This window comes from Cygnus atratus, chromosome 7, assembly GCF_013377495.2.
Source record: "Cygnus atratus isolate AKBS03 ecotype Queensland, Australia chromosome 7, CAtr_DNAZoo_HiC_assembly, whole genome shotgun sequence".
In the NCBI taxonomy this organism is placed as follows: domain Eukaryota; kingdom Metazoa; phylum Chordata; class Aves; order Anseriformes; family Anatidae; genus Cygnus; species Cygnus atratus.
Genome location: NC_066368.1, coordinates 15568086 through 15586593, shown reverse-complemented (window position 1 = coordinate 15586593; position 18508 = coordinate 15568086). Strand labels below are relative to the sequence as shown.

General features: G+C 34.1%; 1 protein-coding gene across 4 annotated transcripts in view; it reads right to left on the bottom strand.

Moving 5' to 3' along the window:
* ADGRA1 (adhesion G protein-coupled receptor A1) overlaps positions 1 to 18508 on the bottom strand; it is a 277156-nt gene that overhangs the window by 135498 nt on the left and 123150 nt on the right. For all 4 annotated transcript variants that reach the window (XM_035545601.2, XM_035545609.2, XM_035545594.2 and 1 more), the window contains 2 exons: positions 13848 to 14061; positions 2200 to 2364 (listed from right to left, as the gene is read on the bottom strand). In XM_035545601.2, coding sequence (XP_035401494.1) covers positions 2200 to 2364; positions 13848 to 14061 — 379 coding nt within the window. The remainder of the gene's footprint in view (positions 1 to 2199; positions 2365 to 13847; positions 14062 to 18508) is intronic.

The following is an 18508-nucleotide window of genomic DNA, read 5'->3' as shown; positions in this document are numbered from 1 at the left end:
CTGAAACCAACCAATCAGAAAAAAAAAGTCTGCCTCACACTGGCACACACCTTGACAATCAAGGTTTGCTCAAACATACATATAAGTCGCTGTTAGTTATAAGAGGCAAATCCATTTGGACATTGTTACATAATATACAGACAGGTTTGGGGCTAAGTTTACATGTTTTCCTACTTTCAAAAAAGGAAAGGTAAGAAGAAAAGTATTTTTCTGTCATAGCTAACTGTCACTAGAATAATTCATGTGATGTGAAAAGTTGATGCAAAATGAAACACGAAAGGATTGTCACAAAAATGAAATATGTACAATATTATTATATTCTCGTTTTGACTCTGAGATGAAAAATTATTTCAGTAAAAAAATTAGCATTAATTCAATTGTGCCACACTGAGTAACACCATACCTCAAAAGTAAAACTAAAAGAGGCTATTCTAAAAGTAAGGCACACCAAGTCTTAGCACAGATTGCAGAATCTGGCCTTTTTGACTAGGAATAATAGGACTTAACACTACTGTTTGCATCTCAGAATGTTCTTACAGTGAGCTGAAAAACAAAATATGAGCAAAAGATGGCCATCATAGAGAAAAACTCTTAGTACATAAGGCCAGGTCATTGTGACTCAGAGTGCCTAATTCTTACTGCAGTTATGCAATTATAAATACCACCTAGGCTGGTGAACTAAAAGAACCACACTTCCCTAGCAGCCGATGCTTTTTTTTTTTTTTTTTCCCAATAAAAGAACTGTTCTTTCCAGCTTTGCTTTTGTGTTGGAACTCTTTCTACTTATGTACTTGCTGTATTATCAAAACTTCAAAGACCTTTCTAAGAAAAATTACTGGTGAGATAGCTGTATCTCTGAGGGTAAACCTTTGGAATAGTTTCAAATGTTAATGCTAAGTTTGAGCCTGATAAATTCCCTATAATTCTAAATTAATTCCCTTGAAATGCCAAAGGAATCAATGGACTCAGCATCCTTTTGATATACATTTTAAAAATAAACTTATATAGACTTCTAGAAAGGTGATCAATAGGGAACGAAATGCACACTCCTGTTCTTTTGATTTATATAAAATGACAAAAATGCCCCTGGTGTTAGTACAGTCTGTAGAATTTATATATATTTATTTATTAAGAAAAAGATGTAATTTTACGGAAAAAACACGTACATAAACTTGTCATCAAAAAGATTCAGTATTTGTTATTTCATAGGATGTATATATCTTTAAAAGACCCAATTAGCAGTTTTAAAGTCAAAAGTATGTGCAGAAAGTTCTGGTGTTTCAGAAAAGCTTCCTCTCTCAGCTACTTTCCTTTTAATTAACTATTCAAGCTGAATTCTTACTATAATTCACCTGGTAACAAATTACCTTCCTGACTTCTCAATGGAAATACCATCATACATCAGTGTTATTGTCAAGCAGGTAATGATATTTTGTTTTTAAGAGCTTTATGCATATCATTGAAGTGTTTTTAGAGCCAATCAAAAACAATGCCAAACTTAAAGAATGCTTAATTTTTTTTTTCAGTTTAGAGGTTTTAAAATTAAAAACAAACAAAAAAATGACAAATAGCAATAAAACTAAAGATGAAAGAAAAATTACATATCAACAATATTGCGCAGAGACTATAAGATTCAGACAGAAGGATGGATGTGTTTTCTAATCATGTTATATAATATTCACCTCAAACGATCTATTTCTTTTACTAAATACTTTTACTCACTAGTTTGATTCTCTTCGACGAAGTCTTTTAGTAACAGTTTTATAATATTTGTTACTTCTAATCTCAGCTGAATAAAACTAGCCAGAACTGGAATAGATTAGGAAAGTACTGAAGATTTAATCTTCTAATGCTTTATTGTAGTGTTATTATATTACGTAATTTCAAAAAGACCAAGAACAATTATTAACCCTCTTCCATTTAGCTATGAAGTGCCTGCACCTTTTTAAATTTTCCATAATCTCACACTGAGGAATTTGAAGGATCCTTAGACTTTTACAAACCATTGCTTTTCTTGAAACACTAGCTGCCATTTCCCATAATAATCACACAGTGCTCCTTCTTTGTATTCTATTACCTACCAATGACAAGTAAAATAAGTGACATATTCGTACTCGACACTGAATTATCATGCAAACATGGATATTGTCCATATCTATATCAATATATGAAAATCACTCCCAAACCAGGAATTCATACCTGAAATCTCCCTTGTTGTTAATAACTCTTTCTGCAGGGCAGTAAGGTGCAGCCGTTTCCAATACCACAATTTCTACTTGTTTAGTGCTATTTCCATAGGAATTGTTGACTAGACACTCCCAATCTCCACTTGCATCAATATCAATGCTAGATAGGATAAGTTCACTTAAAAAAAAAAAAAAAGATTAATTACTGAATATACTTAGTTATATAAAGATTGTTGTTGGTGGTTTCCTGACATTAACTTCTCTTCAGAGGTTTTCTGTGAAAACATAAAAATGGGTTTTGCTCTATATTATTATATAGACAGACAGTATGTGATTGTTTTGTATTAAAATTTTAGCAGCACCAATTTGGACTGACATCTCAGGTCATAAGAGGCTATAACAGAAATTGTAAGTCATCACAAAAGAACAGTTATGCATCAGTCCCCATTCTCCCTTTCTCTAATATTATAAAATACTGCTTTTGTTGCATAACCAAGCACTTGAAAGTCAAAAATACATTTCAAGTTGATAACACAACCAGTCCTCAGAGAATGTTTCCCTTCAACTGTGATTGGAGCTCCTACGGCATTTCAAAACCAGAATCTGCTGTCCTGTGGCAGCACGTGACAAGTTTTCTAGAATAGCCACTGACATTGGAAGCCATATATAATTTTCCTGATGAATGCAAAATGAGATGAGGCAGATGCTGATATTTCTTTAGCACTGTGCTACTCATGAACTTCTTTCATACTGTCCCCCACCAAATGTGAAATGTAGTTATTAATATCAATAAATTAAGGTTGAATAAACCCTTTATAATCAAAGTGATAGACATGTTAAATATAGAGACACTTTGTGGCTTCACTTATAATATGCACAATATGTGCGCATTGCACATTACTGCACCATGCCAATGTTTAGCTGTCTAAGCTAAATATTCTATGCATAATTAGAGGAAATAATTTCAGTAACATTTAAAATTGCCTATAACTATTTTCGTTAGGATTTTCTGCATATTTTGCAAGAAATTAGAAGATTTCATTCTTTTAATGGATGAAACCTGGGCCCAAATGAAGTCTATAAAAGTTTAATTGTTCAAATAACTTCAGCAGGGAAAGAATGTTATCCAATTACTGTAATTCTATAGATCTCACAAACAAAAATAATGCTAACTACTACATTTTAAGAAAGTAATATATTAGATATTAAATCTGTCATTGGCCTAGAAATAAATTTTACTGTAGTTTTAAAGAAAGTACAGCTTCTGAAAGTAGCTGGAAGAAGGAAAAGGTACTAGTTATCTGAAGTATTTATTTTGCTTTGCACAAATGGCTGGTTTCTGAATGTGCTTTGTGGTTTAGACAATTAGAAATTCTGTGGGAAGAAATGGAGTACAGTCCAAAAGGGGAAGATACATTTAAAAAGCAGAAGCACAGAATTCAAAAGTTATTAAGTTGATTTTAAATCTGCATATAAAACAAAATCTTAAAAAATTGTTCTTGTGGCCTTTGGTACTTTCATAAGGAGCCTGATATTTTGAAATATATACACAGAAAAATTATATATAGTTTATTTTTAATTTTTTGCTCATTTAAACTTCTCTAAAATGCCATTCTTTTTCAGTTCAAATCTTTGTATATTATATATGCACTTTTATCAATTTTGCTACAAGAAAGGACCAAATATTCTTGTATATAGACTACTTCTTATATATAAATAAGTACACCACAATCAAGGTAGGAAGTAATTAGACAGCTGCTTATGTAATCTTCCCTTTGAAAGATGCATATAATGAAGGATGATTTTCTCAAATACTTACTAGAGGACCATTATATTGCTCTCCAGAAAACAAACAACCTGTGGTAAATAGCTTTTGTTTTAAGTTAAATTGCTCCAGATTTTTTTCTGTAATTCTCTGGTAATTCTGTCCAATTTATGATTAAACTAACTTTAAAAATCTAAAACCTATTTAGCATGGATTTGAGCTCCAAGTAGCTCGGATTCCCCAGTTTCATTTTTACAATGAATTCTAATGTGTTTTTTATTGCAGAGAATATAGAGAAAACTTCACTAGCCAACACTACTCAAACAAAGTAACGGATTTTTTTCATATCAACAGAAGCAACTGATCTCTTAAGAAGTATCAGATGAGGAAGACCAATAACAGCAACCTCCTAGCTACCTCTTCATACATCTTTCCACATTCAGGTTGCAAAAGTTCAGTGAAATTAACCAGTTGATAAAAATTTTCAAATTAAGTTTTCTGTTTCATATGTCCCAACCATCTTGCATCATCTTTATAGACATCTGAGAAAGAATATGTTCCTAGAACTTACAAAAACAATTATCTATAAAAGCACTTTTTTCACTGAAACAATAAGCAGCATAAAAATTCACCTCTCGCAGCAAGTCCCAGAGACTTTCCAAGTCAATAGAATGTATGAGAAATGTGCTCATCTTTTGATTTCCACATAAAATAACTGTAGTCATTGTTAATACTACAAATTTGATAAAACTGGGAACCATGATGATTTTAGGTAAATGATGGAGATAGAAAGTAAAGGAATACTTGAAGATATCAGTTTTACAGGTAAACAATAAGAAGATAAATAAATATGAAGAAAATGAGTACATTTTCTATTCATTTAAATTGTTGAAATGTGTTCTGATGCAAATTCATCTGTCACTAGACAGACTTCCTGTCAACTAATTAGGTGATGTTTCCCAGTTTCACAGACAAATATTTACTGATACATCATTTTTGCTTCTCCTAGAAACACAATACTTGAATTCTGGTTCAAGCTCTCTAAAATGATGAGGAAATCCTCAACGTCACAATTAATTTTCTGCGGCTCTTCAGAACCAAAATGTTTGTTGAACCAAAATAAGGTTCAATAATAGAAGAAGCTGTGTAATGACCAAAACATGGAATCACTTCCTCAATAGCCACCTGGCCACTATAAATGATGCCACTTATATTCCTCTAGAACAATTTGGATAGCAAGACCAATATTGAAACTATTCATTTACTTACCATCTGAATATGACAAATGATTATTACCCTGGAGAATTTAAGAGACTAAATTAAAAAAAAAAAAAAGTGTTTTAATTCTTAAAAAGAGGTCAACTTAATCTCTTTAACACTTTCTCTGCCTATAATTTTGGCAACTCCAAAGGGAAGGGTGGGCCTGTATAGAATTTTAAACCTCTTCATTAAATTCTTGTTAGGTTGGTTACATATTTTAAGTTTTGACACTATTACATTAGCATCCCCAGAATTTCCAGTGTTTTTCGTACTGTCAGTAGAAAGGCATTCTTGATCTTTCTTGGTCAACAAGTCTTGACAAAAGGCAGGAACTCTCCTGATACTTGAGAACATTGCAGGACTCTGTTTTAGGAGCTTGATAAGAGCATATTAGAATTAGGAAAGAAGAGCACCATTGCCTGTAGTTGACTTGATTATCCTGTCTCACAGAAACTAATAAATGTCAGGCCACAAATGAAATGATTTTGCATTTACTATGCAGCTTTCCTACAGATGGATTATGCATCAGAAGGAGTTTCTACTCACTCTATGTTAGCAATCAGACTCATGAGCACTTCTCAGAGTGATAGCTGCTACTTTTGTGGAAATTTATGACCTACCAAGCAATAAACAGTCAGACATTCATGAGATGGAGTCAAGGAAAACTGAACATGAAGACTGCTGCCTGATGGGAACAAAAGGATGACTAGCAAGCCTTTCTTATGTTTTCTTTGGAAATCATAGTGGCCTTCTCAGTAAACCAAAGAACACTGAAAACAAGAAAGAGAAGATACATATTTCTTCTTTGCACTGTGAAATTTCATGCATATTAGGATTCCTTTGTCAAATGTAATGACTGACATATTGACAAATTAATTAATATGTAGAGCTGATACAACTGCATGAAAAAGTTGTAATATTCAATAGAAGCCTGTGGTATTGGACAAAGAGAGGAACCTTAATACAGACAGAAGCGATACACGTGTAATAAAGTAACCTGTGACAAAAGATTTCTATTTGAGGCATAGTTTTGCATTGCTACAGCTATGCATAACTAATTAGACAATCAGAAGTAGGTCTCATTATGCAAAATTACTCAACCATGTCCTAAAGTAATACCTTAGTGACATTTACTGTAGGTCCCAGCACTCATTTGCATGCTAGGAAACAGTAACAAATAAAGATGAGACTTCAACACCACATTTTGATTGGCTTTCCATGGGAAAGGTTTTAAAGTCTGGCTTGATCTCCTTTAAGACTGGATGACAACCAACCACTCTTCTTGAGAAAAAAATAAAAATTAATTACAAAAACACAGTTAACACTCTTCTTCAGATAGGTAAGAGAATGCTTTTCTATAGTTCAGGCAGAAGGCCTGCATAACCTGCGTCCAACACATACCACCTTTAATTATTAATACTAACACAAAACTTTAAAAACGAGTGTTGGTCTCCAGAGTACACTGCTGCTTGGAGTACAGCCTTTCACAGGGGATATAAGGTTAAAACACAGAAAATGAAGAGAGAATGTGTAAATCTAGGCACTTTAACTGAACCTCAGTTGCTAGTTTGATCTCTCTGACAAAATTACTTATTTACCCATGAAAAAAACAGCTTCAGAAAGCAGATGGCCTTTAAATAAACTTTCAATCTGGCCAAAAGCGGTAGAAAATGTAGATTAAAGATTAAAACTGGTATTCATTTTAACAAATCAATTTGTCATACACACAGGAAATACACAATTTTCCGTTTCTTCTGATTTAATACAAAACCAAAGCAAAACTTACCATTTAATGCCATCATTAGCTACCCAATAAGCTTAGTGTGCTATAACTTACTTTAAACATAATGTAAATGTTCATTTGTTCACATTAGTATTTTAGTTGGATTTCACTTCAGAGATGCCAATGGAAAAGAGCTGGTTTTCATGACAAAACATTGACAGGAAAAACAAAGAAATATCTACTTTCAAAATGGAAGAGAAGACCTTTGCGTTAGTTAGTAAACCAAATTACTGTATTTTCCTTTGTGTTGCTCAAATTACATTGACTGAAATGTAAATGTTCAAAATATATCGATTTTTAATATAAACATTTGCCCAGTGGTAAGATGCATTTTCTGTAAGTGGATGTCAATGAACCTGTGACCCCCATTTATGTGCCATCAATTTGTTTCTTAAAATTCTGAAAGCAAATAATGCTAATACTACAGTGACTATACCGTACCATTTTCAGAAACAGTCTGCTATGTTCTAAATAGCTCTAACAGATACTATAGGCTTGGTACGTTTTATGATTCTTTCTATCTTGCCAGGTAGGGACAACCTGTCTGCTGCATTGAACGGTGTGCATAAAGGTGCATTTATCTTCATACTCCCACAGCTCTAGAGTCAATATATGCCAGTCCAGCTAGCAGAGAACTTAAAGCAGAGAAGGAAGAAAAAACGTTATCAACAGCTGTAAAGCACCCAAAGCTTTCTCTTGCTGGAGAAACCTTCAGGCAACTGGCAGGTCTGTTATGGCACGGTGCTATAAAGCTACGTAAAGAGCGTACTCCTGAGCCAGGGCTTATTTAAAGTACTTCATGAATCACTTGTCTATCACTGAACTGCCTTGTCACTCAGTGAAAGGTTTGGGAATGCTAAAATTTATGTTTATTGCTATTAATTTTATTCTAACAGCAAACTGCTTGACTGCAGGATGCATACAACTGCAGCCTTCCCGGGAAATACAGCTACACCTGCCCTATGCCTTTCATTTGCCCTTAAGTAGTCTGTTCACTGCAACATTATATCCAGAGAAAGCTTTATTTCATTAGCATATCTCTTGTGATCTGTACAGCAGCAGAGGTTCTTAGACAAAAATAACACTATGACAATCAGTCCAATAGTCAAAATTGCATAAAAAGCCTTTTAGGGAAAATATTTTGCAGATGATTTGTAAGTGTTCACCTACTTATGACGAGTCTTGATTGTTTGATTACATGCCACTGGGGGCAGGTGCCCCCTCCTTTCCTCCCTCCGCATTTCCTCCCCCCCAGAAAAAGAAAACAAACAAAAAATACCACTACTTTGCCAGAATTTCCCACCCTCCATTGTCAATCACTTGTTAATGGTGATGTTACAAATGCAGATATTTTTCTTTTTCATGAATACTTAATGGATTAAACCCTTGAACAGTGGGGCTATAATACTGATTTTTTATTGGCTGAGCTGTAAGAAATTTGGGAAGAATAAAAGAGGCAAGACAGAGCAGATTCCTATAGAAGAACTTCAGGAACTATCTCTATTCTTACTCCAAAAGCATAAATGTTATTTTATGATGGCCAGGAGTCAGCTAATCAAAATATCATAAACAATTAAAAATGAGATTCTTTTGTTTGTATGGTAGATTGCTCTGATAATCACAGCTGGTTCAGAGGCTTACAAACTACTGCCTGGACTGAGAGAAAGTGTATAATTACACCTTACATCACAGCTGACAGGAAAATTAATTTCAAAAAATACTGTCCTGGAATGTTCAGTCCAAAGCACTGCTGTAGTGCAGCATCTCCTCAGCTACACAGTTGCATTTTAAGCTGAACTTAAAAGTTCATTTCAGTGATATGGATGGATGGGCCCATACTTTTAGGAAATGGGCAGAGATGGAAATGAGAGGTCAAAATCAACACTGCATTTATTGCACAGAGTATGCAAGGCATCTTAGCATGGTCTAAAAAAAGTCTAAAAAAAAAAAGTCTTTTAAAAGCTTTCTAGACACTATGATTTTTTTTTATTTATTTACTTTACAGTTTTGACTTACTGCTTTTCTATTTATTTTATTGTATCTGGCAGAAATACTAACTCATATTTTTTTCTGTTAAAAATTTTTATTTTTCAACCATGTTTTGCTAAACAGTTCCCCAAAACAAGCCTACGTGTTTTATGGCACAGCATAATTCTCAGATGTCCATTCCTTTAATCACAGAGAGTTGCTGGTTTTGCTTTCACGGTATTGGCCAATTTTTCCAAAGGTTATATTTTATATTATTCCCCAAACTGATTTGTAGTAAAGCTTTCATTGGGTTTTATTCAGATAATTAAAAGCATGGTAAAGAAAAAGCCTAAGCTTAATTAATTGGCATGAAGATTCTCTTAATCCCTGATAATCAAATCCTGAGCATGTGCTTTTCATAATAATTTTTAATATTATCTTCCTGTCTGAAGCACAAGAACTTTGCTGGTAAAGGTACAACTGTCACTGGTCCTTTACTTCCAGCAGTGCCTGAAGTAAGCCACAGACCGTTGACTGCAGCATTTGAAGTAATCACAAAACAACACAGAGACATTGATTTACAATTTAAATGGTTATTTTGCTTCATTTCTTTCCTAACTGCTTGACAGCTAAGGGTCAAATAGAGTCAATTAGGTGCACTAACAAAATATCGGTACTAAACAATTTCTGCTGCTCTCCCCTGGCCTCTCAGTATGACCTGCAGCTGCTCATCAATCTCCAAATGCTCATGACAGCAGAACACAGAACACTTAAATCAGATTCTTTGCATCTGTTCTCTCACTTATTTTTTTAATCTCACATGGAGCGAACCTGCAATATTTTGCCACGATTTGGAATACATCTGAACTTTCAGTTGTGCAACCAATGTGTTCATCACTGGCATACCGTTTTCAGACTGCTCGTTAACCTAATATTTGTCTGAGCCACTTCTGCTTGCTTCACAGCTCTTCCAGATGTATTCTTGCCACAAACTGTTCAGGGGGTCATTTGGAGAGTTCAGGGGTCATTTGGATTCTTTCCACAAAAAATAGACAAAGGATTTCTGCCTTTCTCCCTGAATTTCAGCAAGTGTTTTCTTCTTTCTTATATAGTTTGCCTGTGTGCATCACCAACTTGTCACGATACTACCTGTCTACTTTGGCACCAACTTGTGTTCATATTCAATTTCTTTCACTAACCACATCTTGAATTACCCTTATTCTTTTAGTGAAACTGTTTCAGTCAAATTCCAAATCCTTACTCTGATTTAGAAGAACCTTTAGATTACAAAAAATATTATCCTAGTTTTTGAACCACAATATTGTATTGCTTTTAATTTCTCTCCCTGTTTCTTCATTATTACAAGTGGATCATAATCTGAGGCTCTTCTCTGCTATCAGACATTTCTTTTGCAGGGGGAAGTTTTGGATATTTTCAAATAACCATATACTTCTCGAAGTAGCTTTCTGAAATATGTATATACATTTTATGAATAAATATTTAAATGAGTGTTCTTATTGATGTCCTTATCAATATTACACCTAAAGAATCGGCTGTAGTTCTGTACTGTCTCATCCCAAACATTTCTATTTATTTCATTATATACTTTTTAACATCCCATATTGGCAGCTGACTGCTGTCAAAATGTAAGGAAGTACTATATGCTTAAATAAATAAGTAAATATATTTTAAGCTTAGTTCTTTTTCATCATCATTATTATTAATTATTATCATTTTAAAAAAGACTGCAGTTGGCAACCATATTTAGAAGACTGAAATAGTTTGCACAGAGTTATTGATAAAAATATATATTTTGGGGGGGGGGGGGGGAGGGGGGGGGGGGTTGAGTGTCACAGCTGAGACCTAACAGTCTGAACTTCCAATGGCAAATCTACACACACTATGAAAAATGACTTGTGAAGAACTTACTTGACACTAATACCTGCTGTCCTAGGTTTAGTTAAGAGCACATTAGTTTCTCCAGTTGTAACATTCTTTTCTATGGGTTCTTAACTTTCTGTACAGTTTAATGTTTTTAGAAACAGCCAATGTGAACTGTAATGTTCCCAGAGCAGCCATTACAGCTGTCAGACATAACCACTATTAAACACTCAGCACAAGTATTTACAGAATAGAACTAAAAAGACACTAAAATAGTCATTATAGTCTATGGGATAAATAAGCAACTCCTGAAAATTAAAGTCTCACACTACTATGGAGTTCCTTGGTTCATAAAATTAAAATATATTCTTCAGTTTAATATACTAATAACTGTCCTGCCAGCTGCTCCAGACGCAGAAGGGGAACAGTGGGATGTAGGGAAAGATGCTGTGCTGCTTGGAACCATACATAATCCCTCTATGTATGTGGTTTCAGGTATATGGACTGTTTCATTGCCACTTATTGGCATCAAGTTCTTAATCTAATATTCCAGGCTTAAGAAATTAAGCCATCTTCTTATAAACACAGGTCACAATTTCAGCTTGACCCATTCTCAGATGATAGGAAATTAGTTCCATATCACATTCACATTTTCATGTATGACTATGACATTTATACACAGGCATAATGACAGAAGTTCAACATGAGCAGAATCAAATATTATTATCATTGGCAAGAAACAGTAAATGTGAGCTAGCAGCAGAATTGAAAACACCTACTCAAGATCTCCTGCAAGTGAATATTCTTTGCCAAGAAAAATGTCACAGGCCAGAATACAGTTTAAAACTTTAGCTTAATTATTGTAACAAAAACATTTACTTTAGTTTATTCTCCTTTATCATAGGAGAAAAGAAAATACACATTTGGTTATTTTATCCTTCTCCTGTGACAGTCAATAAAACACAAGGGTTTAGTATGATATTTGTGTAATATCTGGAAATATCTGGAACTACCCAATAAAATAACCACCTAAAAATGTTTGAATAAGCAGCTTTTGGAACTGCACTACACCTCTTTGTTTGAAACTAGCTTCAGAAATCTTTAAATTGCTTACCAGCACAAACCAAAACCTATCTTTTAGTGCAATCACATAAAGCCAGAGAGCAAACAATTGCTGTAAAGAGTAGGTACAGGAAGGCAAAATATGACACTGTAAGAACTGATTTTAAATAACCTTTATTTTTAATCCAAATCTTATACTTAGCATATGATAACCTCAGGAGGGCATAGTCTTCCTGATGTTTTACAGTGTTTCACTTAACAGTGTATACTAGCATGTAACAAGCATATTAATATATACTATTCTAACGTAATAAGCAGGCTATTACATGTTATTTTAAAGTGTAAAAATAACTGTGATATTAACAGAGTTGTAGCATGGTCATGAAGATGAGATTAAAATTAAGAAATGCTCGAGAGTTTTTACAGTCATAACTTGACCGATGTTTTCTCATTTTCAATATGAAGATACAATGCGTATCTATAATGTATATAAATAAAATCATTGAGTTCAAAATAGTATGTTTTTTGCTACTTTCAAAAGCACAGGGCCCCCATGCCTTCATTGAGTTAATTCTGATCAGCCCCTTGATCAAGGCAGAGCCATGTTTGCTTGAGTACTGGCAGTTTTTACTGGATGAGAACCATGCTGTACAATAAATGGAGCATTGATGCCCTACTGTATTATGAAGTAAAACATACGGCTCAAATAAAAGGGCAGTGAAAATGGTTTAAGCTTATAAGTAATTGTTTAGAGATTCTGAGTTTAATTCAAAGAATTTTGTCTTATTTTGTCAGTGCGTATCACAGTTTGGACAGGTCAAGTAATTTTTTCCAGTATATAATATCAAATGCTTCAAGGTATTTAGAGAACACTGTTTCTGAATGCCTCGTCCTGGTGCATACTACAACATGAGCATCGACTTCACTGGTTTAATAGCACACTAAATGAGGTAGGTAGCAGATCTTTAATTCTTATTAAAATCTTATGGTGGATAAGGTTTTTTATTTCAAGGTCTGACAAAAATAAAGCAGTATAAAGGAAAATTCAGGCAAGCTTCTATACTAGCTTTTTAAAGAGGACAGCAATTAAAAAAAATAATTTTAATTTGAGAATTTATTTCAGTATATTACTATGCTATGAATTGCTTACCTACTACAACATATAATTCAGTAGAAAAACAACAGGTGATTAACAGCATGATTTTTAATTTTGATATTGTGGAAATGAGAAGAACATGCTTTAATTTAAGTGACCTGGCAGTTATGTAATAGCTTATGCACTTGGCATTACCATACTAATTAGTCTTTTTCATTATCCACCACACCCCTACACATTGGTATTATAAAAAAGCCAGCAGCTGTTAGGCCAGATCCACACATCTAGATCTACAGGACTCCAAAAGGGGTCAAATAACCAGTGAGCAGATGAAATTAAAATCAATAATACTGAAAGACCCCTGTGGAGATGAATTAAATTGACTCCCTTCATAATTTTCATTTGATAGTTCAAGAAGCATTTCAGGTCAATTATATTAATAGAAAGTGATTGAGTGAAAAGAAGTTAATGACAAACCAGAGCTAATTAGCATAGCTATTTTCACTCCATCTTCTACACAGAATAAGACTTTTTTTTGATCAGTGATGAAAATTGACAGAGGACAAAAGGATATGTGCAACAGTTTAGCAGCTTTTAGTGACAAACCCAGACTCTATGATGAAAACCAAAAATAAATGTAAATAAATAAATATTATTATAATGTATTAAATCAGATTTAAAAGGGAAAACTGATGCAAAACTAGAACAATACTTTCATTACCAAATAGCATTTATATTAATTGTTGCTTCTTTTTATGGAAGCCTATTCTTCTTTTGCGTTTTTCACATCAGCATCTGTTCACCTTGTCTACAAGTCTGAATATTACAAGGGATGTGTTACTTTACCGTGTAATTAAGCAGCAGTCATGAATGATGCTGTCTTCCACAAATATGCCACTCTCTTCATCTGTTTGAATAAGACGACCAGCATGGTACCAATGTACTTGGGTAGTATTGTCAACGTAAGTTGCAGTACACTGAAATGGCAAGCGGTCTCCATGAAAAACAACTTGTCTTTGTGATGGGATCAGCTCAAAAAGAGGAAGTTCCAGAGGCCCAGCTGCAAGGAAAGCAAACAAAAATAAATAGAAGAAACTCTCACAATGATTTCATCTCTAATGAATATTGTAAGGTGTACAATATGAATATTGTAAAGTATACAATTCTAGCTTCGTAGATCTTTATAGGAAAGCACTAATATAAAATATACACCCACAAACTACCCACCTGAGTCTGATGATAATATTAGTTCTAGAGATCAGACTTCTTTCATTAGTGTGAGATCAGATAACTACAAGATTACTAGAATATCTACAGAAGATAGATTTCACAGAATAGTTCACAGCATGGCTGAGGTTAAAAAGGATCTCTTGAGAGCGCCCGATGCTGCTTTCTGCTCAAAGCAGGATGCTTTAATACAGAGCTAAACAGACAAAAATCAGTCTTCCAATTAAAGAAAAAAAAAACACATTAATATAGATATGATTAATGTTTACAAGATCATATCAGTGTCAGAGGCTGAAATTCCCACTGAAAAAAATTAATCACTGCAGAGATCCTAAACTATCTCACATGCCTGGGATTTGGATACTGATAAGACTAATAATGAAAGTTAAACTTTCCCCTCAAGTTCAACTGTCATTATGATTTCTTATTTAACTGTCCCTGCTTCCTTTTGCATCTTCTACAAGTCATCTTCACTCTCTAGATGTTTACTCAAGATTAAGTATTTATCTAAGAATCTCTTTCTACTTTTTATAGCACAGCACATATCATTATCTTAATGAATTTTCCCTCTCCTGTCTTTCCCCAAGAAATACCCTAATAAGAAGAATATTGCATATTCTTGTTCTAAGCAAAGTCTTACAGAAAAACAGCTGCTATCAGCACATACCCAAATTTGTAAGGACAATTAAAAAATAAATAGCATTATACTTTTGGAAGGCATATGCCTTTTTGGGACTGCTGAAAGTCTATTAATTTCACAGATTTGGCAGTAATTGAATTTTGCATCCCTTAAGACTGAATCTCTACATGGTGTTTCTTTCCTTCCGTTTTTACTTCTAGACCCTGAAACAACCTAAATGCAATTCCTGTAAAATATTTTCTATACATTGTGAGATTAATGTGATTTCTTTAAATCGATAGCAGAAGATTGAAAATAAGCATTCTAGGGAAGGTATTGAAACAGATGGTCTGCATCTAAAGGAAGAATAGAAGGTCGTCTTTTATGGGATAATAAGGAATAAAGGAATACCTTATTTTCTTTCTTCTGATAGTCTCCTTAAGTAGGAGAAGAAAATTACTACCTTTGACACTGTTATCATCACATAAAAATTCTAATGGCAATAAAAATACTAAGGACTCACATATGTGATTGAGGAAGACACTACCATGGTGATCCTGCATGATAATTCCTAAAATACAACCTTTTCACTTCAGGCTACAATGCCAAAATAATTGACTGAGCCTGGGTCACTTTTAAACTTTATTACTGCAATCTCACCTTAGACACAATACCTACTACCCTGCACCTTAGAAATCCTTCTAACTTGGTGAGAAAAAAAAAGAACTTACAAAGCTATGTCTTCTTCTCCCTTATTTTCCTTCAGCTTCCATTTAAAGACTGCTCATAATTATTATCTGTCCAGCCAACAGAGCTGTCAGTTGAAAGGTCATTCTTCCACATTTGCACCAACAGTGACTGTCTCAACCATCTATTTTCCTGACAAGTACTTTAACTTTTTTTTTCCATTTCACTGCCTACAATCTTATCTTACATTAAACTTTCTCTTCAAAATCCTCTATTTCCCATAATATATGCACAGAGGAACTTACCCATGCCTAACCAGATTGCAAGCCATAATCACCAGTTTTAGAACTGCTAACGTTTGTGTATAACTGATAGTGTTTGTTGCTTCCCTTACTCAGTATCCCACTCTAACACTCTTCTTTATACTGTTCAGATGTTGTCTTTGGATCAGTTAAACTGTGAGAAACTCCATTTGTAAATCTAGCTTTTGGCTCTCAATACTATTGGGGAATTTAAATGTTAAATAGTATGTTCATCACCTACTTTGAATAAACAGTGAGAAGGATCACTTCTACTTTTTCATAGAGCAAGAATGCTGGCCAGCATAATACGCAGGATTTGTACATGAGTGAATCTGTGATATTGCTACCTGGCAGTAGCACACAGAGGATTAAGGGACTAACTGCTATCTATCTGAAATGTTGCAAGTCTGCTGTTACTAAAAAGGTCAGGCTTCAGATATCACTCCTTATTTGCATATACATCCTGTGGTTTATCCTCTGATTGTGTCTGTTCGTGGACATGGATGCATTAATAAAAATTTTGTGAAACATACCTAGTATTTTTATGCATTCTTTGACTTCTAAGTGAAAGAGAAGGTAAACCAGATTACTACCTCATTCATAATAGCTACAGGTTTGGTCATTTGTATTACAGGTTTTTACCTGAAGACTGAGATGTCAATCTCTTTCTCCAAAAGGCTGCAATCTTTATATTGCATCATGAAGTCAATTATGGAGTATAAGCAAAAGTTACGTTGTGAAATTTAGCTGTAAGTTGACTGAATGTTCTGTTTTTCTGGCTACATTCAAATCCCCCAACCAAAGATAATGAAAACAGAATCCAGAAAATTAAACACACTGTCACAGCTACAACAGCAATATACAGAACTTGCAGAAATAAAATACTTCTCATGAAAACATTTCTCATTTTTAACTGAGGATAAATGTAAGTTTTTGCTCAGGCAGTGAGTGACACAGTGTGCCATGTAGCTACGAGGTAGTAGTAAAAGTGCAAACTATAGTATCAATATTTTTTTTAAGTCAAACTAAATAACTTGCCTGACATATGGATGCAGTATAACACTAACTCTTTGACTTTATCTCTGCCTTTATAGTTGATCTTCAAGGCTCTCCTGTTATTGCTTCTATTGCTCAGCCTTGGGAATCAGACCAAACTCAAAAATGGAGTATGAATGAAGTGTTCTGAGCAGACTTTCACACTTAATGAACAGAAGTAAATGAAACTTTTTTTTTTTATAACTATAGTATATCAAAAAGGAGAAAATTATCCTTTTATTGACATCAGTCATATCAACAACCTATTCATTTTCTTTTTCTTTGCAAGTCTTTCTAAGCGCCAACAAAGATGCAAAGTGAAGGAAACATACTTTTGGCTTACCATTAGGATTGAATATACTTCTGGCCAGCTGAATCCTTTCAGAATGTACATATTTGGTTTGGCTAAATTGACAAATAATGATGCAAGCTAATTTTCAAAATAAAACTACTAAAATTTCTATGGATTATGACATTTGCAGAGCATGGAAGGTGCATTTAAGTACATCTACAAAACATCTGCATTTAATCTGTGATGTCTATTAAAAAAAAAGATTATCAGAGTTAATCTTTGGTTGTTTTGCAGGGCGAATCATGATTTAAATGACTGGGGCTGATTCTGCAACTATTACTCATGCAAAAGTTCCAGTTGACTTCAGTGAAAGTTCACAGAGACAAGGATTAATTGCATAAATAAGAGTTTCAGGATTAGGGCCAATACTCTTTATACCAAATGGCCAAGAAAAGATTGTATAGTTCCATCAGCATCGGCATTGGAAATATGTATTTTAAGTCCATAATTCAACAATCCTTCAGATTCATAATAAAAATAAAAGTATTTACCAATGCTGTAGATAAGTTTTCAAGCTTGACTTTGAAGATAAAGTAAGAAAGGCAGAGATTCTGAGAGTATTTGGAATGATTTTGGCATTGATTTGACAGCATGTGAAATATAACTGCTCTGGCAAGCATATCTCTATGCAAGAGAAGTTTTCTCTTTGATTAGGTGATTACTGAAGACCAAATAAATACATATAAACTCTGAGGTGCTCGCGCTCTCTCTCTCTCTCTCTCTCTCTCTCTCTCTCTCTCTCTCTCTCTCTATGTATATATATATATATATATATATATAAAATGAAGGCAAATACAACTGTCTCATAAGATTAAAAATAATTTACAGCTTACTGTGGTTTTATTGGGATGGAAGGGACTAACTTAAGGGGTCTTCCTTTCTTTCTTCCTTCCAAGATAATCCACATTGCTGCCCTCAGGTCTGGAGTAAAAAATACCATCTGCAAATAAGGGGTGTGAATCTCCTATGGGCACTTAGATCAAGGGCTGCTGAAGTGTTTTACAGTCTTTACCTGTCTTCTCTCTAGTCAGCTCTGAACCATGATTGCAGCAGAGCACCACAGGAATCACTGATTGCAGCATGAATCTAAAGGTCTAACCCGTCATTACAGTAATTACATCTTTTTCTTTATCTCTCATTTCTCAGCAGAAAAGGGTTTTATTGACTGAAGGCCCTGTTCTTTATGCTATCGAATCTTGCATTTCAGATTAGCTCTAGACTAGAATACTGAGGGCATATATGGAGGAGGAATCAGGTTGCACAAATACCACTGAATCAGAATATC